At 47.5% G+C, this 26,828-nt stretch overlaps 1 protein-coding gene across 4 annotated transcripts in view; it reads left to right on the top strand.

The window, feature by feature from the left end:
• LOC108941080 (diacylglycerol kinase zeta-like) overlaps nucleotides 1-26,828 on the top strand; it is a 131,077-nt gene that overhangs the window by 14,690 nt on the left and 89,559 nt on the right. For 2 of the 4 annotated variants that reach the window (XM_029256275.1, XM_029256274.1), the window contains exon 1: nucleotides 16,398-16,973. The exons of 1 other annotated variant lie outside the window; for it this stretch is intronic. In XM_029256275.1, the coding sequence (XP_029112108.1) occupies nucleotides 16,774-16,973 (200 nt within the window). In that variant the 5' untranslated portion in view covers nucleotides 16,398-16,773. Of the gene's footprint in view, nucleotides 1-8,440; nucleotides 8,459-16,397; nucleotides 16,974-26,828 lie in introns of those variants that run through there. One more of the 4 variants, XM_018763538.2, reaches the window with a different exon arrangement.

The raw sequence follows: 26,828 nt of genomic DNA, 5'->3' as shown, positions 1-26,828 counted from the left end.
TGTAGCTTCACAGAGGAAGGACGTTGGTTTGCTCCTGTAAATTGTCCACCTCTTTAAATCTGTAATTTAAATAACACGGTATAACGCATGTTGATTTTTTTTTTTTTTTTTGCATTTGCGATTCAGTTTTGTTGCATTAATCATAATTTTGCTGTTGATTCGTACCCTATGTCAGTTTTTAGAAAAAACAATCCACATTCCCGAAATTAGCAAATTTTGGAACCGGATTCCGAGACCGAATATTCCAGTATCTTTTATGATCTGATGCTTTCTAGAATGTTCTGGTATCTTCTAGAATCTTTCAATGGCTGTAAAGTACCAAACTGAAACACTAGAAAAACTAGTGGTATTTTTGGAATCGGTAAACTTTAGCTAATCATAATAAACGCAAAAATCGACGTAACTAAGAATTTAGAAAAATTCTGTTACGTTATGTGACCTTATCTCTTTAGCTGCCTAGTTTATTAAAAATAGCTTTAGAATTGTACCGTAATTTTATAGCGTGCTCATGTAATTTTGCAGTTTACCGCTTTCCTCTACATACATACTGCTGGTGCTGCTTCTTCCATCGACCTGTGGCTTTTAGCAGGTCATTGGACAGGAGGGTTGCCTTCAACAGGCTTCAGCGCCATATGGAGTCACAGCACGTCTGGACTGTGAATCGGGCTCTGGGGTAGGGATGGTGAAATCAGAGCTCAGAACACACCGGAATTGCCCATGACATCATCATAGTTCACTTGGTATATGAGGGAGGAGCAGGTCTCCAAGTAGGTGTGGAGACACCCCCAAGGGCTCTAATACAGCTCCATAGCTTTTGCTCAGCGTGCCTCTTGAAAATTTTCCTAAATTTTTTAGCGTTAGTCGCCAATCCACTTGAAACACATGCCTTTGGACTGCGGGAGGAAACCAGAGCACCTGGAGGAAATCCGTGCAAACACTGGGAGAACATACAGACCCCAGACAGGCTGAGCCTGGTTTGAATGCGCATCTGAACCCAGAGGCCAGATGTTCATACGCACGTACACGCAATTACAATGACCAGGGCAAATCCCATCGTTTATAGCCTATGTTCGATTACATAATTTGCATACATATTTTAGTCCAGTACTAATAATATTCTCTTTATCATTTCACACATGCACCTGTAAGCTTACTCATACCACTAGCATAACCGTCCCTCCTCAACACCGATTCTCACACGGCCGACGGTTTTCCACCTTTCGACGGACGCATTCGGTCGAACGTGACGTGAATGATTTCGTTTATCCGCAGAACGGCTCGACCGCCGTATCAACCGTATCAGCCGCAGCGGAAACGATCGCACGCCGAGGGTCGAGATATCCCGACGGAAAACTGGGCGTCACACACGCGGGAGTCATTTTCACAGCTATTTCTCGCAGAGTGCTTCAACAGCCGCCCACTGATATTGAAATGAAGCTCCTCAAGAGTCGTGACAGCTCCGTTCCCTTCTCCACTGTGTCTGACACATAGCGAGAGACATCTGGAGCGAAGTTGCGGGGGCGAGAATGCCTCTTTTCGGCTGAAATCCCTTTACCGTACCTCCCGCCCTGCGGGGGCCCAGGCACACACTGCTGTCCAACATGTCTTCGCGAACCCATGCGCTGCCACCTTCATGGTGGGAGTGTCCCGATATGCCTCTCCGAGTGAGAAATGCCATCAAGAGTTTGCTGAGTGGATCCCCCCGCGCTCCTCCCGACAGTGGTCCGACAGACCGAGCAGGAAATACGAGTACACGTGGGAGAGAAAAATCGTGAGCAGAACACACTCTCAAACTGTCACGAAAGGTGTACTTTGAGTAGTATGGAATTCCTTAACCGCTGATGTTGCAGCCGCACTCAAGAAAAACAATCTGTGTGCAGATACGGAATTTTTTGAATAGTCTTTCAATATTTGAATATATATGTTTTTTTAGCTGGTGTGGGTCTCAGCAATATAAAGGCAGAAACGATACTTTACATTTACTAATTTAGCTAAAGCTTTTCTTCAAAGCAACTTACAGCGTTAAGGTACCTACAATTATTTACCCATTTATACAGCTGGGTAATTTTTACTGGACCAATTTAGGGTAAGTACCTTGCTCAAGGGTACTACAGCTGGAGGTGGGATTCGAACCTGCAACCTTTGGGTCCATCCTGAAGTTCCTTTGAATTATCATGCAGGTAAAATCTTTAAAAAAAAGTTACACATTTTGGTCTTTCACATTCCGTATTTATACAAGGGACCTCAGATATAGATTCTAACAATAGAATATGTTTTCTTGCCTTTTCTAAGCTTTTTTCTTAAACCAAAACACACTAGCCACTCAAAATGATGTTTTGCACTGCGAAAACCAGTCAGCTAGCTTTGGATCGGGATTCCCGGGCGCCATGCGTCACACGCAATTATGCGCCACCCCTCATGTATGGCAAATGGAAATTCACCTTTAACAAACTCTTATGCTGGGTGAGAAATAAAATTATTTCCCCTGCTGCCGGGGAAGCCGTGCAGAGGGTGATTCTCTTAATATCATCTGCTGTGTTGCTATGAATAATTTCCACCTACCGCTTGGTGTGTCTCTCAGTGCTTCTTCCAGCCCCAAGAAGCTCTTTACATAAGGCTGCGTTGGGGACCTGAGCAGGGGTAGCCCCTGGCGATTACCGTGCTGGTCGGCCCAGGCCCCCGCAGCCCCCTCTGCATCTTCCATCGTCTATTGAAACCAGATCGCACTTGCCGTCGGCACTGCTCTAAATATACAATATATCGGAATAGTTATTTTTTCCGTGAGCTTAAACTTCTCTCCGAAGCCACTTAAAAGTTTTCTAGACACATGCAAAGTTTTACCCATTTATACACCTTGGTTTTTTTTTTTTTTTTGGATTAATTCCTCATACAAACCTTGCTCAAAGGCATTACAGCAGCAGGTGGGCTTTGAACCCATTGAGTGCAAGGCAAGAGCTGCAACCACTACACCACCTGCTGAATGGCATTAAACGGCTTGGCGCTCAGTGATAGGTCTGCCGAAAGTACTACAGTAAGGTCTACATTTACATTACACACACTGTCCAAAATTGCTTCGTCCCGAGCGGGGTAGCAGCGAACCGGAGCCTATCCTGGCGACACAGGGCACGAAGCTGGAGGGGACACACCCAGGATGGGACGCCAGTCCGTCGTAAGGCACCCCAAGCAGGGCTCGAACCCCAGACCCACCAGAAAGCAGGACCCAGCCAAACCGGCTGTTGCACCGCACCCCCCCTCATTTCTATTATATTTACCTTTATTCTATTCCCACATGCATTTCTCCAAAGCGACTTACGGTGTAAAGGTACCTGCAGCGAACGTGTTTCTCTCCTCATCTCGGCATGCAATTACTGTGCACTGCGCTCCTCCTGCCGGGGGTATTGCCTCAGCCTCACCGGGGATGAGGGCAACCGGGTCAACTGAGTGAAGATGAGACGCATTTCTTGACAGATGAGCTGCCCGCTTCGTTTTACATTGATTTGTCTCACACACACACACACACACACACTAGCTGCAATCTCCCTGTAAGGGGCACAGGCGCACCTCCAGCACCTGTTTGGTCCCATCAACAGTGGTGTTTATTAAAGGTCCACGAAGACGGCACGCTCAGTTGTGGAAGTCATAATGTAATCATTTTTGGGTGTGATGTGAATATCTTTATTTTTCTCCAGAATAACTTACAATGTTAATCTACTTACACAGTTGGTTAATTTTATTGGGGAAATTGAAGGTAAGTACTTTGCTCAAGGGTACTACAGCTGGACATGGGACTTGAACCTGCAACCTTTGGGTGCAGAGGCAGCAGCGGCTCTAGTCCCTTCGCCACCAGCTGCCACTGTCCAACATCTATTCGAACGTGAACACACGTCCTCTGGTGGAACATGAAGCTTTGAGAAGACGAGCTGCAGCTGATGGCCAATTACAGCACAGGTCTGCAGAGTTACACGTAGGGTAAATATTACCTAATAGGCATCTGTGTGGGACTGCTGCAAATAAAGATGTTTGTTTTTGGAGGAGCTGGGCTGGGCGCTGTCAAAATGCTCCATAAAAGAGATGCATTACATCTTCATAATTTGCAGGACATAAGTGTGTTGTATCAGACCAGATCTCTTGATGAGATCCAGATCCTGAATGTTCTGAAACATTTGTCCCTCAGATATCCTGCTGCTGCTTGACATCACTGTGTTTTAGCGTATAAATTTGCATTGCTCGGCCAACAAAGCAAAGATTTTATCTTCCCGACTGACCAGATGTCAAGATGTGAGCAGCGAGGGTCAAGTAAACTGATCTTTCTCCCAAAACTTCTGTCTCATACATGGCAACGTTTGCTGATTTTTTTTCCCCTCCGTCCGTTGCATACGTGCTACACGTGCCGGACCATTATAAATAACGCTGATACAGGCTGCGATGGTGGCATTTCAACAGCGACAACTTGAAGCAGATAAAGGAAAAAAAAAATCAGCTGTTTTGCAAACATTTGCGGGAGTGGTTTCGATATGCCATCTAAAGAATTTCTTCACACGGCCGGTATTACCTGCACAGCTGTAATATATAGATATGTGTTATATACAGATGATGTGTCATGTATACGTATATATATACACAGTATGCATAGATATATTTACACTTATATATATACAGTATGTATATGTAGAAAGGATATTTATAGATACAGATGTATAGAGGGCATGTCATATATATACTGTGTGTGTATATATATAGGACCTGGTGTCGGTGCCTTGCATGCATGCATATGTGTGTATATATATATATATATATATATACTGTATATATAATGAAAGATGATATGTGCCATAATCACCTGTCCTGTTCTATGGGAAGGTTTATGGGTGTATTTTGAGAATATTGGTACCCAAAGGGGGGGGATGCACTGGTGCGGTGGCACTGCAGGCTTGGCTGGGTCCCGCTCTCTGGCGGGTCTGGGGTTCAAGCCCTGCTTGGGGTGCCTTATGACAGACTGGCGTCCTGTCCTGGGTGCGTCCCCATCTCCTGAACCCCCTGCACCCTGTGTTGCTGGGCTAGGCTCCAGCTCAACGTGACCCCGCTCGGGACATGCGGCTTCAGACAATGCGTGCGGTACCCGAAGATTACACGGCACATTTTATTACAGTCGGCTTTTTATTTTATGGTACGGAAGGCATTCCATGAGTCTCCTGCAAAATCTCTTTCATACGTTCCGCTGAGCCCGGTTCTTCTGGATTTTGGCAATGTCACCACTTTCCTTTCCCGCCTCCCCCGAGCATGTTTAGTTGGTCAAATCATGGGTGTGTCAAAATGATAATGAAACTATGTTCGCAGTCATGGGACGGGGAATTTTCAGCGCTATGAGGTGTGAAGTCTGGTACGATATAGCAAAGAGGTGAATCCTGGTGACACCTTCATCCGCATTGTAGCTGTGGTCATTTATCCCCTCGATGTTGGTCGATGGTGTACAGATCAAGGCTGCCACGTGAGTCTTCTGACATTAGCTGGCTCGGCGCTGCGTAACGGCCCTCCAGCGGGTGTACGCCGACACCGGCGGCGTGCGTCACGCTCGTTAACCATCCCAGGGGTGCGGACCGGTCAGCCGAGACCGTGCGACAGCAATCCCTCTCAGGCCGCGGCGATGGCCATTTCAGCTGCCAGTCAGCGGCTCGTCCGTCGCTCGTGCCCACGGGGCGGCGGAACCGGCTGTCAAAATAGCACACGAGCACCCGTGACCGTCATCCACGCAAGCGTTGCTCTACAGGCGGGAAGCACCTTTCACTGGCCCTTACTGACCGTTGGACCATTGTGAAAACTTTCATGAACGTTTCCTTGAATTGCGGAGAAGAAAGACGCCGGTGGTGTTAAAGCAGCAGTTCACGTGACTGTTGTGTGCGAGTGTCACGATCGACGCTGTCCGCATCTTTAGTCCGTCCGAGATGCACGGTTCGCGGCCGCTTGGTAAGAAGGAGAGCAGACGTAACACGGTAAGGTTCAGGGAAACCGAACCACACCTGTGCTGCACCCCGTTTTTCTCCTCCGTCTCCACTCACCTGACACTTTTCTCCAAAGCAACTTACACAGTTTTGCTCCCTGCAGTTATTGACCCATTTATACAGCGGGGTAATTTTACTGGAGCAATTTAGGTACCTTGCTCAGGGGTAGAGCAGCAATCGGCGGGATTTGAACCTGCAAACCTGCAAATACAGCAGGTCTAATCCCCAAAATTGTGCACCTCTGGCCCGAGGCAGTCCTTCCTTTTGTGTCATTTATAGGGTTTAACATTTGTTTTCCGCGTCCGGTTGTCTGCAGGACAGGTGCATTTTACTTTTTAGCCGTCCCGTCAAATTTTGCACCTTGTTCGTTTCGGGAAGACAAGTAAAAGTGCAAATGTCAAGGTTTAAAATATCCTTACGAACTGCAGAGAAAGAGAGGCGAACCGGCAATTATGTGGAAGTGTGAAATGCTCCGACATCGAGAAATTCCCCAAACCGGTACGAGAGCAGGGTGCTTTCTCGAGGAAACGAATTTCATAACATAACTTCCGATGACACAACTAGTGACATCACACGCTTTCTTTATGATGGCGGCGGTGGTCATTTTGCGTCGATGCTCTGAACAGTTTACGTTAATTCATTGTCTGCTTGCCAATTGGACAGGGGTGGGAAGCTGGTACCGTGGTGGTTACAGCTGCTGCCTTTGGACCTAAAGGTGGCGGGTTTGATCGCCACCTCTGACTGTAGCGCCATTGAACAAGGTACTTACCCTAAATTGCTCCAGTAAAATTACACCGGGTGTATAAATGGGCAAATAATTGTAACATTATAAGTTGCTTTGGAGAAAAAGCTTCAGGTGAAGGCCTCAGTAATTGTACCTGACTGACTGGAAGTTCATGCAAGTTACCTTTGCTGCGCAGATTAGCCCCGTTTTATGTTCTTCGCCGGTTATAGAGACGGCAGCACTGCTGGGGCGGTGCGGTTCTCAGAGGTACCTCCTGGATTTGGTGGTCTGAAGGCAACTTCCTGGATCTTCTTGTAAAGATTTGGCCGGTGCGTGTAAGGTACACGCCTTTCTCAGCGGTATTACAGGTGGATCTCTCTAGAGACACAGATTGGCCAAAGGGTGTTTTTTTTTTTTTCTTTTTCCAATCACAGCCTTTCCTGCTGCTCCTAATGATTTATTATTATTATTATTATTATTAGTTTTTTGTGCTACCCAGGTTTTACCAAGCAGCAACCCTACCAAAGTGTGTTCCGCTGAAAGGCAGGACCGCCTGGAAATAAACCGACCGGATCAAAAGAAACAGGTGGCTAAATGTCAGACCGGAGCAGTTGGTGTTTTTTTTTTTTTTTTTTTCCTTCACAGCAATCGATTGCTCACCTCTGTTGTTAAGAAAAAAAAAAAGAAAAAAAAAACAACCAAAAATGTCCTTTCCTGTCGAAGACCAGTGTGAGGAAAAGGAGGGAATGTAGGGAATGTACGTGGTGTCGGCAGGTGTATCTTCGCACGCTGCCATTGCGATGACGACTTCGAGGAACATTCCAGTGGCATGAACAGCTCTGCGGGACCGTGCTTGGGACCGTGATTTGCATCACGATATTGCTGTGGAAACGGTGCCATTGGTTCCGTTGCACCGCACGTGGGCCTGGTTGTCCTTCCCGAGCGGCAGGTGTCTGTCGGGCTCCACGATGTTGGCGAAACAAACCAAAAAGTTCAACTTCAGAGGGCAGCCGGTGGTGTTAGAGCTGCTGCCTTTACACCCGAAGGTCGCGGGATCGGTTCCCACCTCCAGCTGTAGTACCGCTGAGCAAGGTACTTACCCTAAATTGCTCCAGTAAAATTATCCAGCTGTACAAATGGGTAAATAATTGTAGGTAGATTGATACTGCAAGTCGCTTTGGCGAAGAGCATCCAACACATGTAACCCGGAGGCGACCAAGACCGATCCGCCAGTTGCGCCGTGGCTTTAACGCCGCCTCCGCCGCCACCTGCGTGCACGCAGCGAGCTGGGGTTCTAGAAAGGGTTTCCGCAGGGTTTCGCTCAGCAGGTCCATGGCGGTGGCCATCCCCAGAAGTGCAAACAGCTCTCACCTTGTTTGTGTTTCGTTTCGCCTTTCTTTTTTTGTTTTTCACTTGGGGTTTGGAGTTCTGGAACCCTATCTCTGAGCGGTTACTGTCGCAAGCGAGGCGGAAGTCCGAAAACAGGAACTGAAAGAGGGGGTGTGAGACGGGCGGCGTGGGGGCGAGCAGAGGGCTGTCGCACTGCAGTGCTCGCCTCACTGCTGGGGATCCTTAGGAGGTGCTGCAGGTCCTGTCTAGGGGTGGGGGGCAGGGTCAGGGTCAGGGTCAGGGCAACGCGCCCGGGAGCCAGGGCTCAGGAGGTTGACGCACCGCAGATGTGGAGGCACCGGCAGACATGGGACGTTCCTCCCACCCCGGCTTGCGGCGATCAGAGGTAGGACGGCGGCCCGTGAGCCCCGCCGCTCCGCTGCGGAGTCGCGTCCGCCGACTGCAAGGTGGCGAAGCGCTGCTTCGCACCACTGCTGGTGGCACAGGTGTCCTTTTAAGAGCAAAGTGTGCATCTTCTCAAGAATCGTGTAGCGTTCCATGCGCGGTCGTGTACGTTTTTTCTGTTATAACTACACTACAAGTCACCGTTGGGAAAGCGGTCGATGGAAACGGGTGTGGAGCGAGCGATCCGTTTATCCATTTAGCTGATGCTTCTCTCCGAAGCGACTTGCAGTGTTAAGCGGTTTACCGTCATTTACACATTTATACAGCTGGGTCATTTTACTGGAGCAATTTAGGGTAAGTGGCTTGCTCAAGGGTACGACAGCTAGAGACGGGATTCAGACCCGCGTCCTTCGGGTCCAGAGGCAGTACCTTCAACCGCTGAGCGAGTGGAGTTATGGCCGTGTTTTGTACCACGGTCTCCAGTTACGGCTCCGACAGATGATCCCTTGACCCCTTGATGGAGTTGCGCTCCCAGCCTGAAGTTCTCCGAGACGGCAGGTTGGTGGCGTCGCAGTTCTTCCCTCTACTTGAGTGGTTCTTCGCTATTGTCTTCAGAATCCGTGGATTAGGACGTCTCCCCATCTTAAGGGCGGTCTTCTCAGTCGTCTACTCATGTTCCTCGGATGTGGTTAGTGACCCTCATCATCCTTCCGATGCCTCCTGACTCTTGCTCCGTGACCTGTCCACCTCTTCTTACTGTCATATAACGTTTGCACAACATCTCTGATTCCTCACGTTCTCTTTATTTCAGAGAGCCCAGCACGCTCTATTTTATCGATGTTACAAATTCTTCTTTCTGCTGCTCTCTGGGTCGCAATGGGACCTTTTTCTTTGCCTAATGCAGCGACGTGGTACAACCAGGCTGCTTAGCAGCGTTTTGGACAGTGGTGTACAAAGAGATGGTTTCTCACAGGGCTTTTATGAGCTTGGACCAGCATTCATCTCGTACGACCTTTGTTTCTGGCGGCCTGTAACTTGAGCATTCTCCTCAGGCCTTTGGACAGTTGGTTTTGAACCTTCTAGAACCTTCTACTGCATGGCTCCTCTTGAGCCTTTGAGACTCAGTGTCAAATGTCAACTCTGCAAACAAAAAAGTGTAAGTTGTGAAAGTAGCGCCCTGTGACCAAAGTGACTCCTGCAGAACGAGCGAATGAGTGATATATATATAAAAATTTACAGAAGTCAGCAATACTTCTGCATTTGAAAATGTTGGAACGATCTTTCGAAGGAACGGGTCGGGCCCCCGGCTGACCGGTTCTGCGGCGGGTCGTCGTCCTCGCCCTGCGATGCTGCGAGGATCTGCCACCTCTCGTAACGCGTGGGCTCGTTCAGATGCGCGGCACATCCGCACGGTGGAGATGAAGCTGGCAGATTTACCGCGTTCTTCGATCGCCCGTACTCCTCCGCTCTGCTCCCAGCATGCAGCTGTGTTGTGACTTGTTATTTCCCTCAAAATAACGGTTTTGTAAAGTATACGGGACAGTGCAGCTTTACCTTGTATTAATATACTACATATATATATATCTATATATGTATATATATATATCGCATATATAAAATACTATACAGTAGTGTATGAGTGAAGCTATATTGTACATTTACATTTATTTATTTTTCAGACATTTACACTGCTTACACTGGGTCACTCATCCATACATCAGTGGAACACACACACTCTCTCTGTCACTCACACACACACTATGGGTGAACCTGAACAGCATGTCTTTGGACTGTGGGAGGAAACCAGAGCACCCATGCAGACACCGGGAGAACATGCAAACTCCACACAGACTGAGCGTGGACTGAGCAGTACATTTACTGAAAAATGAATATATTATAGTCACACACATATACAATACCTATAAAAAGTATGATAGAGAGGCGAATACTTATGCAGGCAGTTATTTTGTGTTTTATAGTTGAACTTAATTTAAAAGTGATTTCTAGAAATGTGCTTTCACTTTCTCTTTAGAGTGTTATTCCGTTGTTCAGTGTTGAAAACCCGCAGTCCATTCCGATTCAGTGCTGTGGAACGATAAAAAATGAAGAAGTCCATGGCGGGGTGAATGCTTTTTATAGGTACTGAAGAAAAGTGCACTTCTAAATACACTTATACTTTCATTTTTATGTTGTACACCCCAGGGTGTTTTCTTTCGCATTGTGGACAGATTCCACTTGACAGGGAGTTGCAAAATTAGCGCCTGGGCACTTTTCCAGAATGTAGTGTACACACTACTGGTTGCTCCCAGCATGCACCTGCCAGGGTAATTTTTTAACATTCACCTGACTGAGCCATTTCCCAGTGTGCACCTGTCTGTGCCATTGCCCAGAATACATTTGTCTGGGTTTTTTCCCCATCATTTGATTTTCGTTTGTTTGTTTGGCTGTTTGCTTGTTTGGTTGGTTGTTTAGTCATTTGTTTCTTTGGTCATTTGTTTGCTTGTTTGTTTGTTTAGTTGTTTAGTCATTTGTCTGTTTTTGGTTTTGGTTGTTTAGTCGTTTGTCTGTTTGGTCATATGTTTGCTTGTTTGTTTAGTTGTTTAGTCATTTGTTTGTTTGGTAATTTGTCTGATTGTTCGTTCGGTTGGTTGTTTGTTTAGTTGTTTGGTTGTTAATTTGTTTTCTTCGTTTAATAGTTTGCTTGGTCATTTGTTTGCTTGTTTGTTTGTTTAGTTGTTTAGTCATTTGTCTGTTTGGTTTTGGTTGTTTAGTTGTTTGTTTGGTCATATGTTTGCTTGTTTGTTTAGTTGTTTAGTCATTTGTTTGTTTGGTCATTTGTCTGATTGTTCGTTCGGTTGGTTGTTTGTTTAGTTGTTTGGTTGTTAATTTGTTTTCTTCGTTGTTTAATAGTTTGCTTGGTCGTTTGTTTGCTTGTTTGTTTAGTTGTTTAGTCATTTGTTTGTTTGGTCATTTGTCTGATTGTTCGTTCGGTTGGTTGTTTGTTTAGTTGTTTGGTTGTTAATTTGTTTTCTTTGTTGTTTAATAGTTTGCTTGGTCATTTGTTTGCTTGTTTGTTTGGCTATCCATTTATTTGTTTGGCCATTTTTTGGTCGTTCGTTTGGTCGTTTGTTTGACCATTCATGTGGCCGTTTGGTTGTTCACCGAGTCGTTTGCTTGGTTGCTACAGACGAATGTTCGGCAAACGTTCATGCATTAATTAATTTGTTTGTTTGTTCGTTCATTCATTTATTCATCCCCAGTAGGCAGGATGTGTGTGATTTCCCTGAGGCTCAGTAAAGTAGTGTAAAAAATGTAAACAGTCTTCGTCATTGACTCACTTACTGTCGTGAAATCCTGCTTTGCTGGAAGTTTCCTCATTACAGGGTGCAGTTCTTACCGTGTCCCAGCACGGATGCAGTTGTTAGGACCTGTGTGCGCTGTTTGCAGGTGTTTAAAATGTGCGTGAAAGCAGAGAGGGTTTATATGTGAATGGTAGGATGTAAAAGGCCGTCATCGTTCAACGAAGGCCTGCTTGCTTCTTGGCACACCGCACCACTCCGCACCCTGGACCGCAGAGCACCGGTGTCAGTCCCAAGGTGTAACAGGCTCGCGTGATTTTGGCGGTGTTACCTTACGTTTACCACTCTGTGAACACTACCTGCTCACCTGGCCAAGCTGTGAGGGAACGGGTGCTGGGAACCTGCACGGATGCGGTGGTAGGGGGTACGATTGTGCTTCGCTCAAGTGATGCTGCGGGGGGTTGGGGGGCAGACAGTCACACTGCTCTAAGGGGTTTTCATCTTTGCTCCTCATTAATATTTGCTTGTCTCTCTTTCTCTTAAATCAAGAGTGAAATGAACCTCAGATATTCGCAACGCTTATGCTGAGTGAGAGCGACGGCTTTGAAAATGATTTAAAGCGGGCCAAGGAAGCGCCGCGGTCCCTGAAGGGTCGTGCGGGCGCGTGGATCGCCGTAGCGACGTGTCGCAGACGCAATGTAATAAAGGAACGGAGAAGACGGTTCTGCAAATAGAAGAATAGCAGGAAGCAGGTTGGGGTTTGTGGGTAAACTGTAATTGTGTGAGTCGTTTTGTCGATGGTACGACTTCCTCTGGAGTGGGGGTGGGGGGGCAGTGACATTCTTCAGGGAGGATGCAGCTCACAAACAGCGAAGAAGCCCCGTCGATGGGTGGGGGTGCAGTGGGACAGTGGTGAATGTGGTGGGGGGGGAACAGGCCTGTGGGGCAGGAGCATGTGGAGATGGAGAGATGGACGAGGTACAGGGTGGGGTCAGAAGGTGAACCACTTGCTTCCATCTGCTTCTTAGTACCTGCCACCAGCGTGACAAAGTCAACTTGATCCAGTCACTAGTTACGTGGTCACCATGATGAACATATTGCTGGGAGCCCCTACAAGAATACAATATAATCAATTTTGGTTTAGCTTTACATTTATTCATTTAGCAGAGACTTTTCTCCAAAGCGACTCCTAGTGAACTCTATGTAGTCTCATCAGCCCACACACCTTATTCACCGTGGTGACTTACACTGCTAGATACACTACTTACAATGGGTCACTCATCCATACATCAGTGGAACACACACTCTCTCTCTCTCTGTCACTCACACACTATGGATGAACCTGAACAGCATGCCTTTGTCTTTGGAGTGTGGGAGGAAACCAGAGCACCCAAAGACTTTCACTGCTAGATACACTACTTACAATGGGTCACTCATCCATACATCAGTGGAACACACACGCTCTCTCTGTCACTCACATGCTATGGGTGAACCTCAACGGCAGGGCTTTGGACTATGGGAGGAGACCAGAGCACCCGGTGGACACCCATGCAGACACGGGGAGAACATTCAAACTTTAGACGGGTTTGAAGCGTCTGTCTGCTACTGCAAACATGCTTTTTCTTTTCGTCCCAGAAATAAAATTTTAACAACATAACATGGGGGAAAGTAAGATCACACCAGCGCTTGTTACACATTAACACACTTTAACCACATTGCATACACACTGCACACTACATATATTTAGTTTGTTTAGATGATGCTTTTCTCCCAGGCAGCTTATAATATTAAAGTCCTTACAATTATTTACCCATTTATACAGCTGGGTGTTTTTTCTACAGCAATTTGAGGTTAGTACTTTGTTCAGGGTACAACAGCTGGAGGTGGGATTCAAACCTCTCACCTTTGGCTCCGAACGCAGCAGCTTTAACTACTACACTACCGACTGCTCCAGTAAGATCTAAATGGGTGAATAATTGTGAAGTAGCCTAACATTGTAAGTTGCTTTTGGAGAAAAGCGTTAGATAAAAGAATAAATATAAATATGATGTAAATGCAGATTTTAGGGGTCACTTGAGGTTCCCCAGATGAGGTCTAATGATTGATGTCTTCGATTTTTGCCGTTTCTGGTGGCTCAGGTGTGCGTTTGCTGCCCGGGGAAGTGCACCCCGACAGGAGGCCCTTTCTCCTCTTGTTGTTTGTACATTATCACTGCACCTGCTGCCTGTTCTCTCGATGCGTATGAAGCTGGAGGCCTTTAATAGAAACAAAAAAAAGCAACAGGGAAATTAAATTTAATAACAGACTGGCATGACCGTCTGTGCCTGACACTAAACATGAGGCCGACGCTCTTAAGATGTTTCTGGAAGGTGGTTCTCGAGAGGCACGTCCAACATTGACGCGGAACAGGAGGAAAATGTCTAATAAATGTATCTTGATGTCATCTTATATTATAATAATTTTCAGTCAAAATTAATTATAAGTTAAAATATTACTAATGTAAAGAAAGACTGAGTGAAACAAAAGTGAGCAGTTTGCTTTTCAATACTGATAAATATGTAGTAAATAACATGCAAATGTGGGACACCATTAATTAATTTTAAAAATGTGTGTGCGTGTGTGTAATTTATTATAATAACACACACACACACACACACACACACACACACACACACACACACACATTTTCAGAACCGCTTGTCCCATACGGGGTCGCGGGGAACCGGAGCCTACCCGGCAACACAGGGCGTAAGGCCGGAGGGGGGGGGGGGACACACCCAGGACGGGATGCCAGTCCGTCGCAAGGCACCCCAAGCGGGACTCGAACCCCAGACCCACCGGAGAGCAGGACTGTGGTCCAACCCACTGCGCCACCGCACCCCCTATTATAATAATAGTAACACTTATATTAATTTATGAGTGATTGCATTTTTAAGTAAAATCCTTACTTTATGTTTGCATAAAAGGGCTGTGGAAACTGAAAACGTCAGGAAACAAATACAAATAAAATGTGCATCAAATTTCAGATGACCTTTTTTTTTTTCAAAATGTATATATTAAATTAATGGTGGAACAACATTTCAAAAGTGCTTTTAAAAAAGTAAAATTTATGTGAGGAAAACACTGAGGACGTAATGAAGGAGTGTCTGAAATAAACACCCCAACTCACCCCCCCCCATCCCGACACCCAATATCAATTACCATAATCAACTCAAAAAAAAAAGCTATTTTTTATTTCACCAGTACCTGACAAGCTGTTACATCTCTGATCTAAACAGTATGTCTAAGTTAAACACCTCATGTCCTTATGATGTTATGCATCCAAAATAAAGTCCAGTCTTAATTTAAAGCACATTCTTAATTTTTGGCAACGTTTTAATAAATCAAATTATTTCACTGCTCTGATTGGATAAAATTTAACACATTTACTTCTGACTCACGGAGGCGCGGTGGCGCAGTAAGTTGGACCGGGTCCTGCTCTCCAGTGGGTCTAGGGTTCGAGTCCTGCTTGGGGTGCCGTCCCGGGTGTGTCCCCTCCCCTTCCGGCCTTACACCCTGTGTTGCCGGGTTGGCTCCGGTTCCCCGTGACCCCAAATGGGACAAGCGGTTCAGAAAATGTGTGTGTATACTATTGACTCATATTATTTTCTTACACCATCTTATTATTTATGGCATTCAGTTTCTTTATGGCGGGGTGTGGTGGTGTGGCGGGTTTGTCCTGTGCCTGCTCTCTGGTAGGTCTGTGGTTTGAGTCCCACTTGGGGTGCCTTGCGACAGACTGGCGTCCCATCCAGGGTGTGTCCCCTCTCTCTCCAGCCCCATGCCCTGGCTTGCCGGGACAAGCAGTCTCATACTGTGTGTGTGTGTGTGTGTGTGTGTGTGTGTGTGTGTGTGTGTGTGTGTGTGTGTGTGTGTGCATTTCTAGTCAATATTGTTTCTACACCCCTGAGGCCCATCGTCACCTCACCGCTGACTTACGGTCAGAACCCGCATTCCTCAGTTGAAATTTTTACTGGAGGTTTTTATTGTCATTCCTCTACATAGCTTGCATACAGCGGAACGAAACGTCGTTTCTCCTGGACCACGGTGCGACGCAGAACAGCTTTCGCTTTCACGGTTAAGGTGCAGCTCGGCGCAGCGCAGCGGAGGGACACACGGTTGAGCTCGAACTGAAGCAGACTTCCCGCCCACGGCCCGACCGCGATCTCGACCCCGAGCTCGCCCCCGCGCCCGCGTCTTTCCCCCCCTCCCGCTGCAAGGCTGCCGCAGCTCCGCTTGCTGCCAGCAGGTGGCGGCACTACGACTTCCTACTTTAAGCCTGTCGGGGGGAGGGAGCGACAGAGGGAGGGAGGGTGTGGGGATAAGAGTGAAAGAGAGAGAGGAAAACAACAAAGTTTAGGCGGAGTGAGACGGGGCGGCAAACGGCAGAGGAGCCGTGCCGTGACAGGAGAAGGCAGGTGTGTAGACGCCTATGTGCAGGTCCTACCGCCGCCTGCCCGGGGTCTGACGCTTCCTGGATCTCTGCAGTCCTGCAAACAGGCAATCGGGAACGGCGGGAGAACTCGAGCAGCTGGGAGGGGAAGGGAAGGGAGGGGAGGGGAGGGGAGGGGAAGGGTGGGCAGAGGAGGGGAGTGGCTGGACCGAACCACGCACATCGCCACACGCTCGGGCCCAGCGGGGAAGTCGTGCTCCGGATCGCACTTCCTGGTGAGAGCCGCACGGGCGAGGGTCACGCGGGGGGGGGGTCCTGGGGGACGAGCCGTCTCCGGGACGCAGCGGGAAGCTGAGCCACGCACGCGGTGCGCTCCTCTCGGTGCAGGTAGCCCCAGCTGCTCAGCTGCTCTCTGGTCTAGTCCCTCAAGTCCCCCGTGTCCCTCCTCACATGGCCCCTGCGGGTGAGCCCTCCCTTCAGCTCGTGCATTTTTTTACTCTGTTCACTGCGTGTGGGATGAGGACTTTGTGACCGTCCGTGAGCTCCCGCGCCGGGCGCGTACACGCCGCAGGGGTTTCGCTTCCAATGGAGACGCCGGGGGACCAGGCGGCCGCGGCGGCCAGTTCCACGCCGGAGCCCCCTTGTCACGGCGAGGATGCCCCCGCCCCCACCTCCGCCTCCTCCTCTAATTCAGACCTGCCCTCCGCGGCTGAGGGTCCGAAAGCGGCCGGCGTCCGCCGACACAGCACCAAGACCTTCACCGGGTTGCGGCTCTTTCGCAGGAGGTGAGTGCGAGCAACCCCGATTGGGGCGTCCCGGGACGAGGGGACCGCGATCAGGACGGGTCTCGGCCGTCCTGGCTCGTTCGCTGCTCCTCGTCACTTGTGGTCCATTGCCTCGGGTCCGGGTCGCGACCCTAAGGCCGGGGCGGTGGGATTCCTCCCTTTGCGACTCTGGAACATCTCCGTCGTGTTGTTAGGTGAAAACTGACGTGTTTCCCATTACAGTTCTTTATTTCGGTGACACTTCGTTCCAAGTCGACTTGCAGCGTCCAGCTACTTAGAGCTGCGCAATTTTTACTGTTACATTTATTCACTTATCTGACACTTCTCTCCAAAGTGACTTAACAGCGTGAAGCTGCTTACAAATTTTTCACCGGGGAATTTTTTTTTCGCTGCAGCAGTTCAGGGTAAGTGCCTTTCTCAAGGCTACTATGGCAGCTGATGAGATTCGAACCAGCAACCTTCGGCACCAAAGCAGCTCTAACCGCTACGCTTGTAAGACAGATCTGTTTTAATTAGGGGAAGGTGTTTGATCAAGGCTACTACAGCAAGAGGTGGGCTTCGAACCCGAGTCCTTCAGGTTCAAAGGTGGAAGGTCTGACCCTTGCTTCACCCGGTGCCCCCGCTAACATCGCAGTAGCTGTTCTGATGCCCCAAGATGTGTTTTAAGCAGCGTTTTGGGTGGTATCTGTGTGGAGTCCCATGGGAACAACAGTTGCCGGTAATGATGCTGCGCTCTTCCTCCCCCGTGGATGTTGTGGTTGGAGAAAGGATGTCTGTCAAGGTGCAGCATCGAGGCATTCCGGCACTTTCCATGCGCATCCGCAGCCCTGAAGTCCAGTTCTCCTGGGTGTTTGGGTTGCAGCCGCTCACAGCGGGGACGGTGCACTTTGCTTAATTGCTTTGCGTGCAGTAAAATGCAGAGGATAGCAGAGCCGGAGCACAGAGTTGCTCTGTGAGTGAGTGAGTGAGTGAGTGAGTGAGTGAGTGAGTGTGTGTGTGTGTGTGTGTGTGTGTGTGTGTGTGTGTGTGTGTGTGAGTGAGAGAAAGAGAGACCATCCCCTCCGATGTAGAGCCGACACCCCCAAAGAGATTCGTCGCAGCTCTATAAAAGCCTCAAAGAATCAAAGAACAGGAAATGCACTGTGTACCGCTCCGCTGGGGGCCATCTGCGGCAGAGCGCTGCGCTGCCCCCGGCTCCCCACTCTTCATTCATTGGGCTCGGCAGCTTCTCGAACCCGGTAAACGCCCGCCGTGCTGCCTGTGTGTCCCAGTCCTGAGCGTCCGTGTTTGTGCCGTGTTCTGCGCTGCCTGCAGCTGGAAGCTGAGAAACAGAGTACGCAGTGTTAACCAGTGGGCAGCGGGGGGCGTAGCGGTTAGAGCTTTTATCTCATCCTCAAAGGTCCCGGGTTCAGATCAAGGAACTTACCTTGAATTAATACGGTACAAGTTACCCAGTTGTATAAATGGATTAATCTGAGCAGTTTCCTACAGCTGACGAGAAAAAATTCTGGTCACGGCCTACAAAACCATCAACGGATCTGCTCGCCGATATCGACAGGATATGATCGCTTACACCCCAACCAGACTGGTACGCTTGAAGGTTCCTCACACAAGAGGCCCAAAATCAAAACCACAAAGATCTTCAGTTCCTTATCCGGTAGAATGACCTCCCCCGTCACTCAGAACTGCTGAATCCCCCTCTACGTTTAATCAGCGTCTCAACACTCACCGTTTTCGGACTCCCTTCTCCCCGATCTCGTAAGTGCGCGATAAACGCGTGTTTATGTTTAATCGTTTTTTATAACAACTTGTTAAATCACGTAAAAGCCTTCATGTAGCTACTGGAGTGATGTACACCGGTTCATATGGTGGAATGTGACAAGCGGCCTGTTCTCTGGAATCCCTTGTCTGCATCCAAATCTCTCCTTCTGTTGCTATCATGCAGCCGCTAATGTAGTGGTTAGAACTGCATCCTTTAGACCCAAAAGCTGCAGGTTTGAATCCCACCTCCAGCTGCGATACCCTTGAGCAAGGTATTTACCCTAAATCACTGCAGCTGTATAAGTGGGTAAGTAGCTTAACGCTGTAAGTCGCTTTGGACAAAATGATCTGCTAAATGAGTCAATGTAAATCGGTGTAAAGAGCGCGGTGTACACTCCCCATAGTGCCGGAGGCTGACGAGTGTATGACTGTGTAACTAAGCCGAGGGCCTGGGGCCAGGGGTTCCGGTGTGCTGAGGGGCGGCGGACCTCCAGCTGTTGGACTGGTTCCGAACCATGGTAAGAGTTGCTGACCGAGCCCTTCCGGGGGTGCAGAGAGCACGATCCATCCCATTGCTGCACCGCCGCCCATCGCCCCTCCTCTTATGTGTCGCTGCGGTTTCTGCTGAGCAGCGCACGGCTTTTGATCTCATGGAAATAAATAATTTGCGTGGGTTATAGCGAAATGGGCCGTCGCTCGTCCCGGAGAACGTCTCGGTTATTAATAGCGACCATAACCGTAATGTAAGAAGTGATGCGGTGACACCTCACATGCACTGTTTTTGTTTGTAAATATATCGTGCCTGTAGAAATAGCGAAACCAGTACGTGCCTCTCTCTCTCTGTGTGTGTGTGTTTGAGCCAATCTACTGGGTGATCGTTTTGTGCAAGCGTGTAGGTGTGCTGGGTAACCGACTCGATGAGATTCGGGGAAAAAGTCGATGCGGCAGAAACACGTTGCCTGCGCTGTCTTTGCTCATGCGGGTAAACGCTGTAACTGAAGCGAAAACGAGATCCAAATAAATTCCGAAACGCTCGGTTTCTCTAAACGCGTTCCTTCTTTTAAAAGCGCGTTTGTAGCGCCCATCTGTTAAGCGCATCGTTTCTCGGCCCGTTTCTTCAGTGCATCGTCATAAGTGCGTCGTGCAGAAGCAAACCTCTTGCTTTTTTCAGGTAGATGCCATGCGCACTTGCTCGTATCTACTCGTCGGAATTGCTGTACGTACAGGTGAAAACGTGGACCCTTCCCGATGAGCACACGTACTACGAATTCACCATGCTTTAGTGAATATTGTGGGGGGAAAGGATCAGTCATTCATTGGACAGATGAAATACATTTCACTTTCCCTATTCAGTGATTTAACCAGTAATCAATTGGTGTGTTAGGAAAGTGAGTATGGTATCTGCTGCTGCCAGTATGCTATATAGTATACAGTATGCAATATATAGTATGTAGTCTAGTATATAGTATACAATATGCAGTATATAGTATGTAGTCTGCTGTATATGTTATGCAATATGTAGTATATAGTATAGAATATGCAATATATAGTATCTAGTGTAGTATATAGTACATAATATGCAGTATATAGTATATAGTCTGTAGTATATAGTATATAGTATGTGTATATAATATTTCTTCTGCAGTATATATTATTATATTATTGAATTATTATATTATTAATTATCATATTATTATTACTATATACTACATGGTATATTATTGAATATATAGTATGTACTATATAGTATATAATATGCAGTATACAGTATTTAGTCTAGTATATGGTGTACAATATGCAGTATATAGTATGTAGAATGTGGGAGGGGTGACGCAGCGGGTTTGGTCGGCTCCTGCTTTCTGGCGGGTCTGGGGTTCGAGTCCTGCTTGGGGTGCCTTGTGATGGACTGGCATCCTGTCCTGGGTGGGTCCCCTCCGGTCCCCTCCCCCTCCGGCCCTGCGCCCTGTGTTGCCAGGATAGGCTCAGGCTTGCCGTGACCCTCTATAGGACAAGCAGTTTCAGCCACTGTATGTGTGTGTCGGGGGGTATATAGTATGCAATATGCAGTATATAGGATAAAGTGCTGAGTTGTGGTTGGTGATGCTGATTAGTTGAATAAAAGTGATTTCTTTTTTTTTTTTGGAAAGGGATAGTTGGTAGTGAAGTTGTTAGAGCTACTGCCTTTGGATCCAAAGGTCGCTGGTTTGATCCCCACCTCTGGTTGTAGTACCCTTGAGCAAGGTACTTACCTCAAAATGTTACGGTAGAATGAAATAATTATAAAGCTTGTGATAACCGTAACCTTAACACTATAAGTCACTTTGCAGAAATGTGTCAGCTACATTAGTAAAAGTAATAGTTCATGCTAGACGGGTTAACTTGAAGGCGCTCAAGATTGCACACACCGCCCCATACAGCTGCGCGGTGACACAGACGCTGCGCTGGGGTATTTTTAACAGCAGAGCCGTTGAGCTGCGCTTCACCGCTCATGTCTGTCGCAAATAGTCACCGGCCTGTGTCACGGCCTCCTGACCTTCGGGCCGCACAAATTATTTGTCACCGGAACATTCTGAGCGGTGAGGACGGAGGGACGCGTCGTAGCGAGCGCACGGAACGTCGCGGCCGGAAAGTGTCGCGTCACGAAAGACAGCAAGGTGTCAGCAAGAGGCTTTAAATGAGGGGGCTCGATTCCTTTTCCGTTTGCATGATTTTGCTTACGCCCTGTAGTCCATTCTGAAAAATATATGCAAAGGTGAATTTCTGGGGAGGCTTGCAAAAGAAAAAAAAAAGAAAAAAACAGCTTTCCAGAGTTGATACAGGCCGTCACAGCCGGGTGTTTCATCCGCTGGTGCGCTTCTTCCCCCACGCTCCTTCCGTTTGCCCGCAACGTGAGGCTTCCTCTCAGATACGTCTCGTCTTCCGCTTCCTCCTCCTATCTGTCGGGGGCCCCCACGCTGAGCAGCGCCCCGTTCATCTCGCCTTTCGGGCCAACGGCTCTTTTGAAACCACCGCGCGCAATGCGGCGGCACCTCACGAGCCGAGGCTACGTTAGCGTGAGAAAAGTTCCGTGAAAGGACGTCAGTGTTTCAGTCTAATTCTTATTTGTTTATTCCACGCAGCATTTCGTTGTATTGCATACAATGACAATAAAGTATCTCATCTTTTGGGGAGAGAAAGACAGAACGCAGCTTCCTGGGATAAAGGTCATTGGTCGTGAACCTATAATCCGTAAATAGTTCTTGAACACCTTCAGAACGTTTTTTTTTCCTTTTTTTGTCAGTACTCATTGAAAGGCAGAGTCGGTGTTCTTTTTTCATTAAAAAGGTATTTACCTTGTTTTTGGGGTGGCACGGTGAGTAGCACTGCTGCCTGGGTGGTGTGAGAGGATGTGGGTTCGATCCCCGCTCGGTCTTTGCAAAGTTTGCATGTTCTCCCCGTGTCTGCGTGGATTTAATCTGGGTGCTCTGGTTTCCTCCCACACTCCGAAGACATGCTGTTGAGGTTCCCCCATAGTGTGTGAGTGACAGAGAGAGAGAGTGTGTGTTCCACTGATGTATGGATGAGTGACCCAGTGTAAGTAAGTGGTGTATTTAGCAGTGTAAGTCACCGCGGTGAATAAGGTGTGTGGGCTGATAATGCTACATAGAGTTCACTGGAAGTCGCTTTGGAGAAAAGCATCTGCTAAATAAATATATGTAATTGATTAGGTTTGATTCCTAGTGCTCCTAATATTCTAGCACCAGAATCTAAGATTTTGAAAATCACTTTGCTTTTAACATCAATTTTGTATTTGTTTTATCCACTTGCAGTCTGTTTCTGCTTCCTTTTCCTATTAAATTTGATCAATTTTATCAGGTCTGTCAATATATAAATGGAACCTGAGAGAAAGTAAAAAGACACCAGTGTTGTGCAGCATTTCCACGTGGAATACAATGACGTGCAACCACAGGTGTCACAGTCAGTACCACCTTTAGCTGTAACGACTGCAGTATCTGAATCATATTCAGTTCAGGCCTTTGATTAGGATATTCTGTAACTTTGTTGGACTTTTTTCAGTCATTCTGATGTTGCTGGTATGTTTGAGATCTTTGTCTTACTACATGTTCCAGCCGTACTTCAGCTCATGGACTGATGGTCTGATATTCTCCTTTAGAATTTTGGAGACAAAAGAGTACATGGTTCCTTCAACGATAAGAAGGAGCCTGCAAAACAGCACCGGACCATCACACTGCCACCACCACGCAGGCCTGTTGGTAGAAAGTTGTATGTCTGAAATGCTATATTTGGTCATTGCCAAATTTAACAAGGCCCATGTCGCCCAAAAAGTCCTGCGTTTCTCATCATTCCATAGAACATTCTTTCAAAAGTCTTAAGAGACATCCAGGTTTTTTCTGTTGAGCGGTAGACAAACTTTCACGTTCTTTTACCGAGCAGCGGTTTCCCACTCCTCCATGTATCCCATTTTTGCGGTGTCTTTCTTGCTGTGAAGTCATGCGTGAACTCTGACTTAAGAGAGGCCTGCAGTTCCCTGGATGTTGTTCTGGCCTTCCGTTTCAGCTCCTTAATGATTTTAGACCTTGCTTATGGGGAAATTTTGACAGGATTGCTACCCCCAGGTGGATTCAACGCTCTTCCCAACTTTCTCCATGTGATGTTCATCGCTCTGGCTGAGGTTCAGCTTGGTTGAGGTTCAGGGGCTTCAGCAACTTTCCTCTGGAGGGTTTCAGAAATTTCCTTTGAGCGTGGCATGATGTCCTTCTCTACGAATCTCTGCTGATTCTTTTTGAGCAGTCGAAAGTCGTATTGGACGGAGCTACCCAACTCAGGCCTTATTGTCGTCAAACAGCTGACGAGTTTATTCAGGCTGGTTAAAGTTCGGGGAAGCAACTTTTTCCACACCTCCGTTTTCACCACTCGTGTCACGTCATAGCACATGACCTAAAAACAGTACAGTTTTTTAAACTAGTTTTCAAACCCCACAAAATGTTCGATGATTACTTTACTCCATATAGTCACCTCACCATCAGGAGTCATATTTGTAGACTTGCTACCCGTCAACTGTACATGTTGTGAATTACAATACTTCTTTTCTGATTTTTCCAGGTGGTTGGCAGTTGGGGCACTCTTGTTTAAATTTCCTTCACCATGTTTTCATCATTTTAAATAAATATGTGTATATGTTTGTCATTTGCGTTTGCTACGGTAAATATCTGATGTAAAAATTTGCACGGTCAGTTGTGTTTTGCCACGGAAACTTTGGCCGTGTAACTCAGAAATACACCTTACCTCCAAGTAAAGGGCAAAAAAATAGTTTATTATTGTGCATGTGAATGAATGAATGAAAACTTTATTAATCCCAGAGGGAAATTGCACAATATGCCCCTTTCATACGCTTCGGAAGGGCTGAATCGGACAATCGCTGTTGACAGGTTCAGGTGTGTCCTTGTGTGTGTGTTTTGTAGGGGGATGTAGAGAACAGCCCGGTTGCGCACAGCAACCGCGAAGCTGGTTGAACCTGTTGCCGCCATCGTTTTAATTGCCTTAACTCATGTAACCTGTGGCTTTGTCAGTTTCTCACCGAGCCTGGGCTTCTGTTGCGGACTTGGCATGGAGCTCAACGACCTGTTTGGTCAACCTTGGCTTCTCTCGCTGGCTCCATGCTCGGTGTGCATCTGACTGAGGTCGGGCTTCGGGTGCCGTTTCAGCGTTCGAGGCTCTACGTGGAGCGGAGCACAGAGTGTGTCGCTGGTGCCGGGAGCGCTGGGAGTGCCATTGCTGCGGAAAGAGCGGCGGCACGTGAACTGGGGGGGGGGGAGGGGTGTAAAAATAGCATTTCATAACTTACTATAAATAAGTTTTACCTTAAATATGAAGCATGTGGTTAGGAATGAAGTCCAGGTCTGTATGCAACACACTGGGAAACCAGGTGCTCTTGGGACTCTACTAAGAGCGGGTAATCTTAGCTTGCACTCCAGGTGGTAACAATGGAGACTCATTTGTCTTTTTTCCCCTCTTTTGGGGGGGGGTGCGAGGTGTAATCTGATCAGGCCACCCACAAGTGCCTGTTGACCCCCAGTAAGGAATCTGACACTCCCTGGGAACACTCCGTCATTCTGAAATGGGGCGGGAGGACACTTTGCGTCTATTATTATTCCTTATTTAGGCGACGCCTTCCAGAGTTGGATAAACGTTGCGGTGATTTACACACGCGTACAGCAAGGTGTTTTATTGGAGCAATTCAGAAGCGCTTTCGGATTGTAAGGTCACAGATCCCAGTCACTGCTTGCTGTCCCAAGGCCGGGGGTTTTAAGTCTGGAGGTTGTCGGTTCGAGTCTCGAACCCGCCTGTTGCTGCGTTACCCTGAATCGAGGTACCTGGCCTAAACCGCTGCAATAAGGATATCCAGTCGTAGAACCGCATCAAAACTCTTGTCTTTTGGGGAGAAGCGTTGGACGAGCGATGAAACGATGACAGTTTCCTCCGAGTTGCCGTGACGACTCGGGACGACTCGCACGGTCTCGAGGGTCAGGTACACGGCAGCTAGGGATCTCTTAAAATACTTGTGCGTGAAGGCGGAATATGAAGTTGTTCCAGGGTCATCTGAGGGGAGGAAGTTGGGGGGAGGGGCGGGGTGGGGCAGGACCCCAGGGTCACATCGCCAGCCATCTGGCATCCCATCTGCACCGCAAAAGCAGCACACGGCGATGTGCAACAACTGAAGCATTTTACATGGTCTCAGCAGAATTCACCATTTTTTTTAATTTTTTTTTTTTTTTTTTTACTATGTTGAATGAGTGATATTGTAAATTTTTAAGAGTGCAGATTTGCAACATGAATATTTCAGGTTCTGTGTGAGAGGCTCCCTCTCGGTGTCAAGCTCCATATGGTCGTGAGAATTTTAGCACCTATATAGACGCGGATACATTTATTCTTACACAGGGCACCAAATAACTGCGGAAAATTATTATTACTAATTGTTATTAATATTACAGTAAAATGTAGCCAACAGCAATGATCAATGAGGGCGCAGTAACTATAGAATAACTATTAGGAATAATCATTATGGTACTTTGATACTTTAGTCATCTCAAGTAATGATTGTTATTGTTTCTGTTTGGTGTTTTAAATCGAATAAAATGCTGAGGCCAATAATTATGCAGCAGCGATAGTGAAATTGAAGATTAGAATGAATTAAAAAAAAGGCAATATCCTTGGTACACCCATGTGTTTAGCTGATGCTTTTCTTTAAAGCAACTTACACTGTTTATCCACAGTTTTTTTTACCTATTCATACAGCAGGGTAATTTTACTGGAGCAATTTAGAGTAAGTACCTTGCTCAAGGGTACTATACCTGGAGGTGGGTATCGAACCTGCAACCTTTGGGTCCAAAGGCAGGAGCGCCAACCACTACACTACCAGCTGTTCCCGAACGTATTTGGTCTATTCAGCAATTGTGATATGTTTAGTGGAAAGTAAATTCAAGGCTGAAGTATAACACACCGTGGTAATTTACCATACCCAGATGGGTTAGTCTCCTGGCTTTCTGTCTCTGGACACCCAACAGCAGTCCCTTAGGTGACCTTGTTGCCATGCATGGCGACTGTGGTCCAGCTCTTAGCTCTGGTCCTGGTCCCACTGTTGGATCAGCTGACGTCACACTTGGGCCGTTCACGGTGACGCCGGCCTGACGGTTGCGGACGAAACGAATCCCGTTTGTGGCCGATACCCCGTTTCACCAGCGCTGTTATGAATTTTTTTGCAGTGTTTCAGCACTTGTGCAGTCCGGGGAACCTGTCCCCCGGGGAAGGCGTGCTGGCGGCTCCGTGATCTTTGAGCGCCGTGTCCTTTGTACCCATGTGCACGGAAGGAGTCGTGTCCAAGCGTGGCTCTAGATAAGGCCACGTACGTCACCCGCCGAACGCTCCGCCGTTTAGATTATAGGTACAGTGAGAAAGTGCAAATACCGTACATGCAGGTTGGGTCAGTACCTCCGTTTCTGCCAACGTACATCACACAAAGAGCTGTGTGTGGAGCTGATAGGGAGTCTTTGTTTTTATTGCTTTTTAATTGCTCTTTATATAGGATTTATTTTT

The sequence above is a fragment of the Scleropages formosus genome, chromosome 11 (genome assembly GCF_900964775.1).
Source record: "Scleropages formosus chromosome 11, fSclFor1.1, whole genome shotgun sequence".
Taxonomy (NCBI): domain Eukaryota; kingdom Metazoa; phylum Chordata; class Actinopteri; order Osteoglossiformes; family Osteoglossidae; genus Scleropages; species Scleropages formosus.
This window is presented reverse-complemented; position numbering and strand designations above follow the sequence as displayed.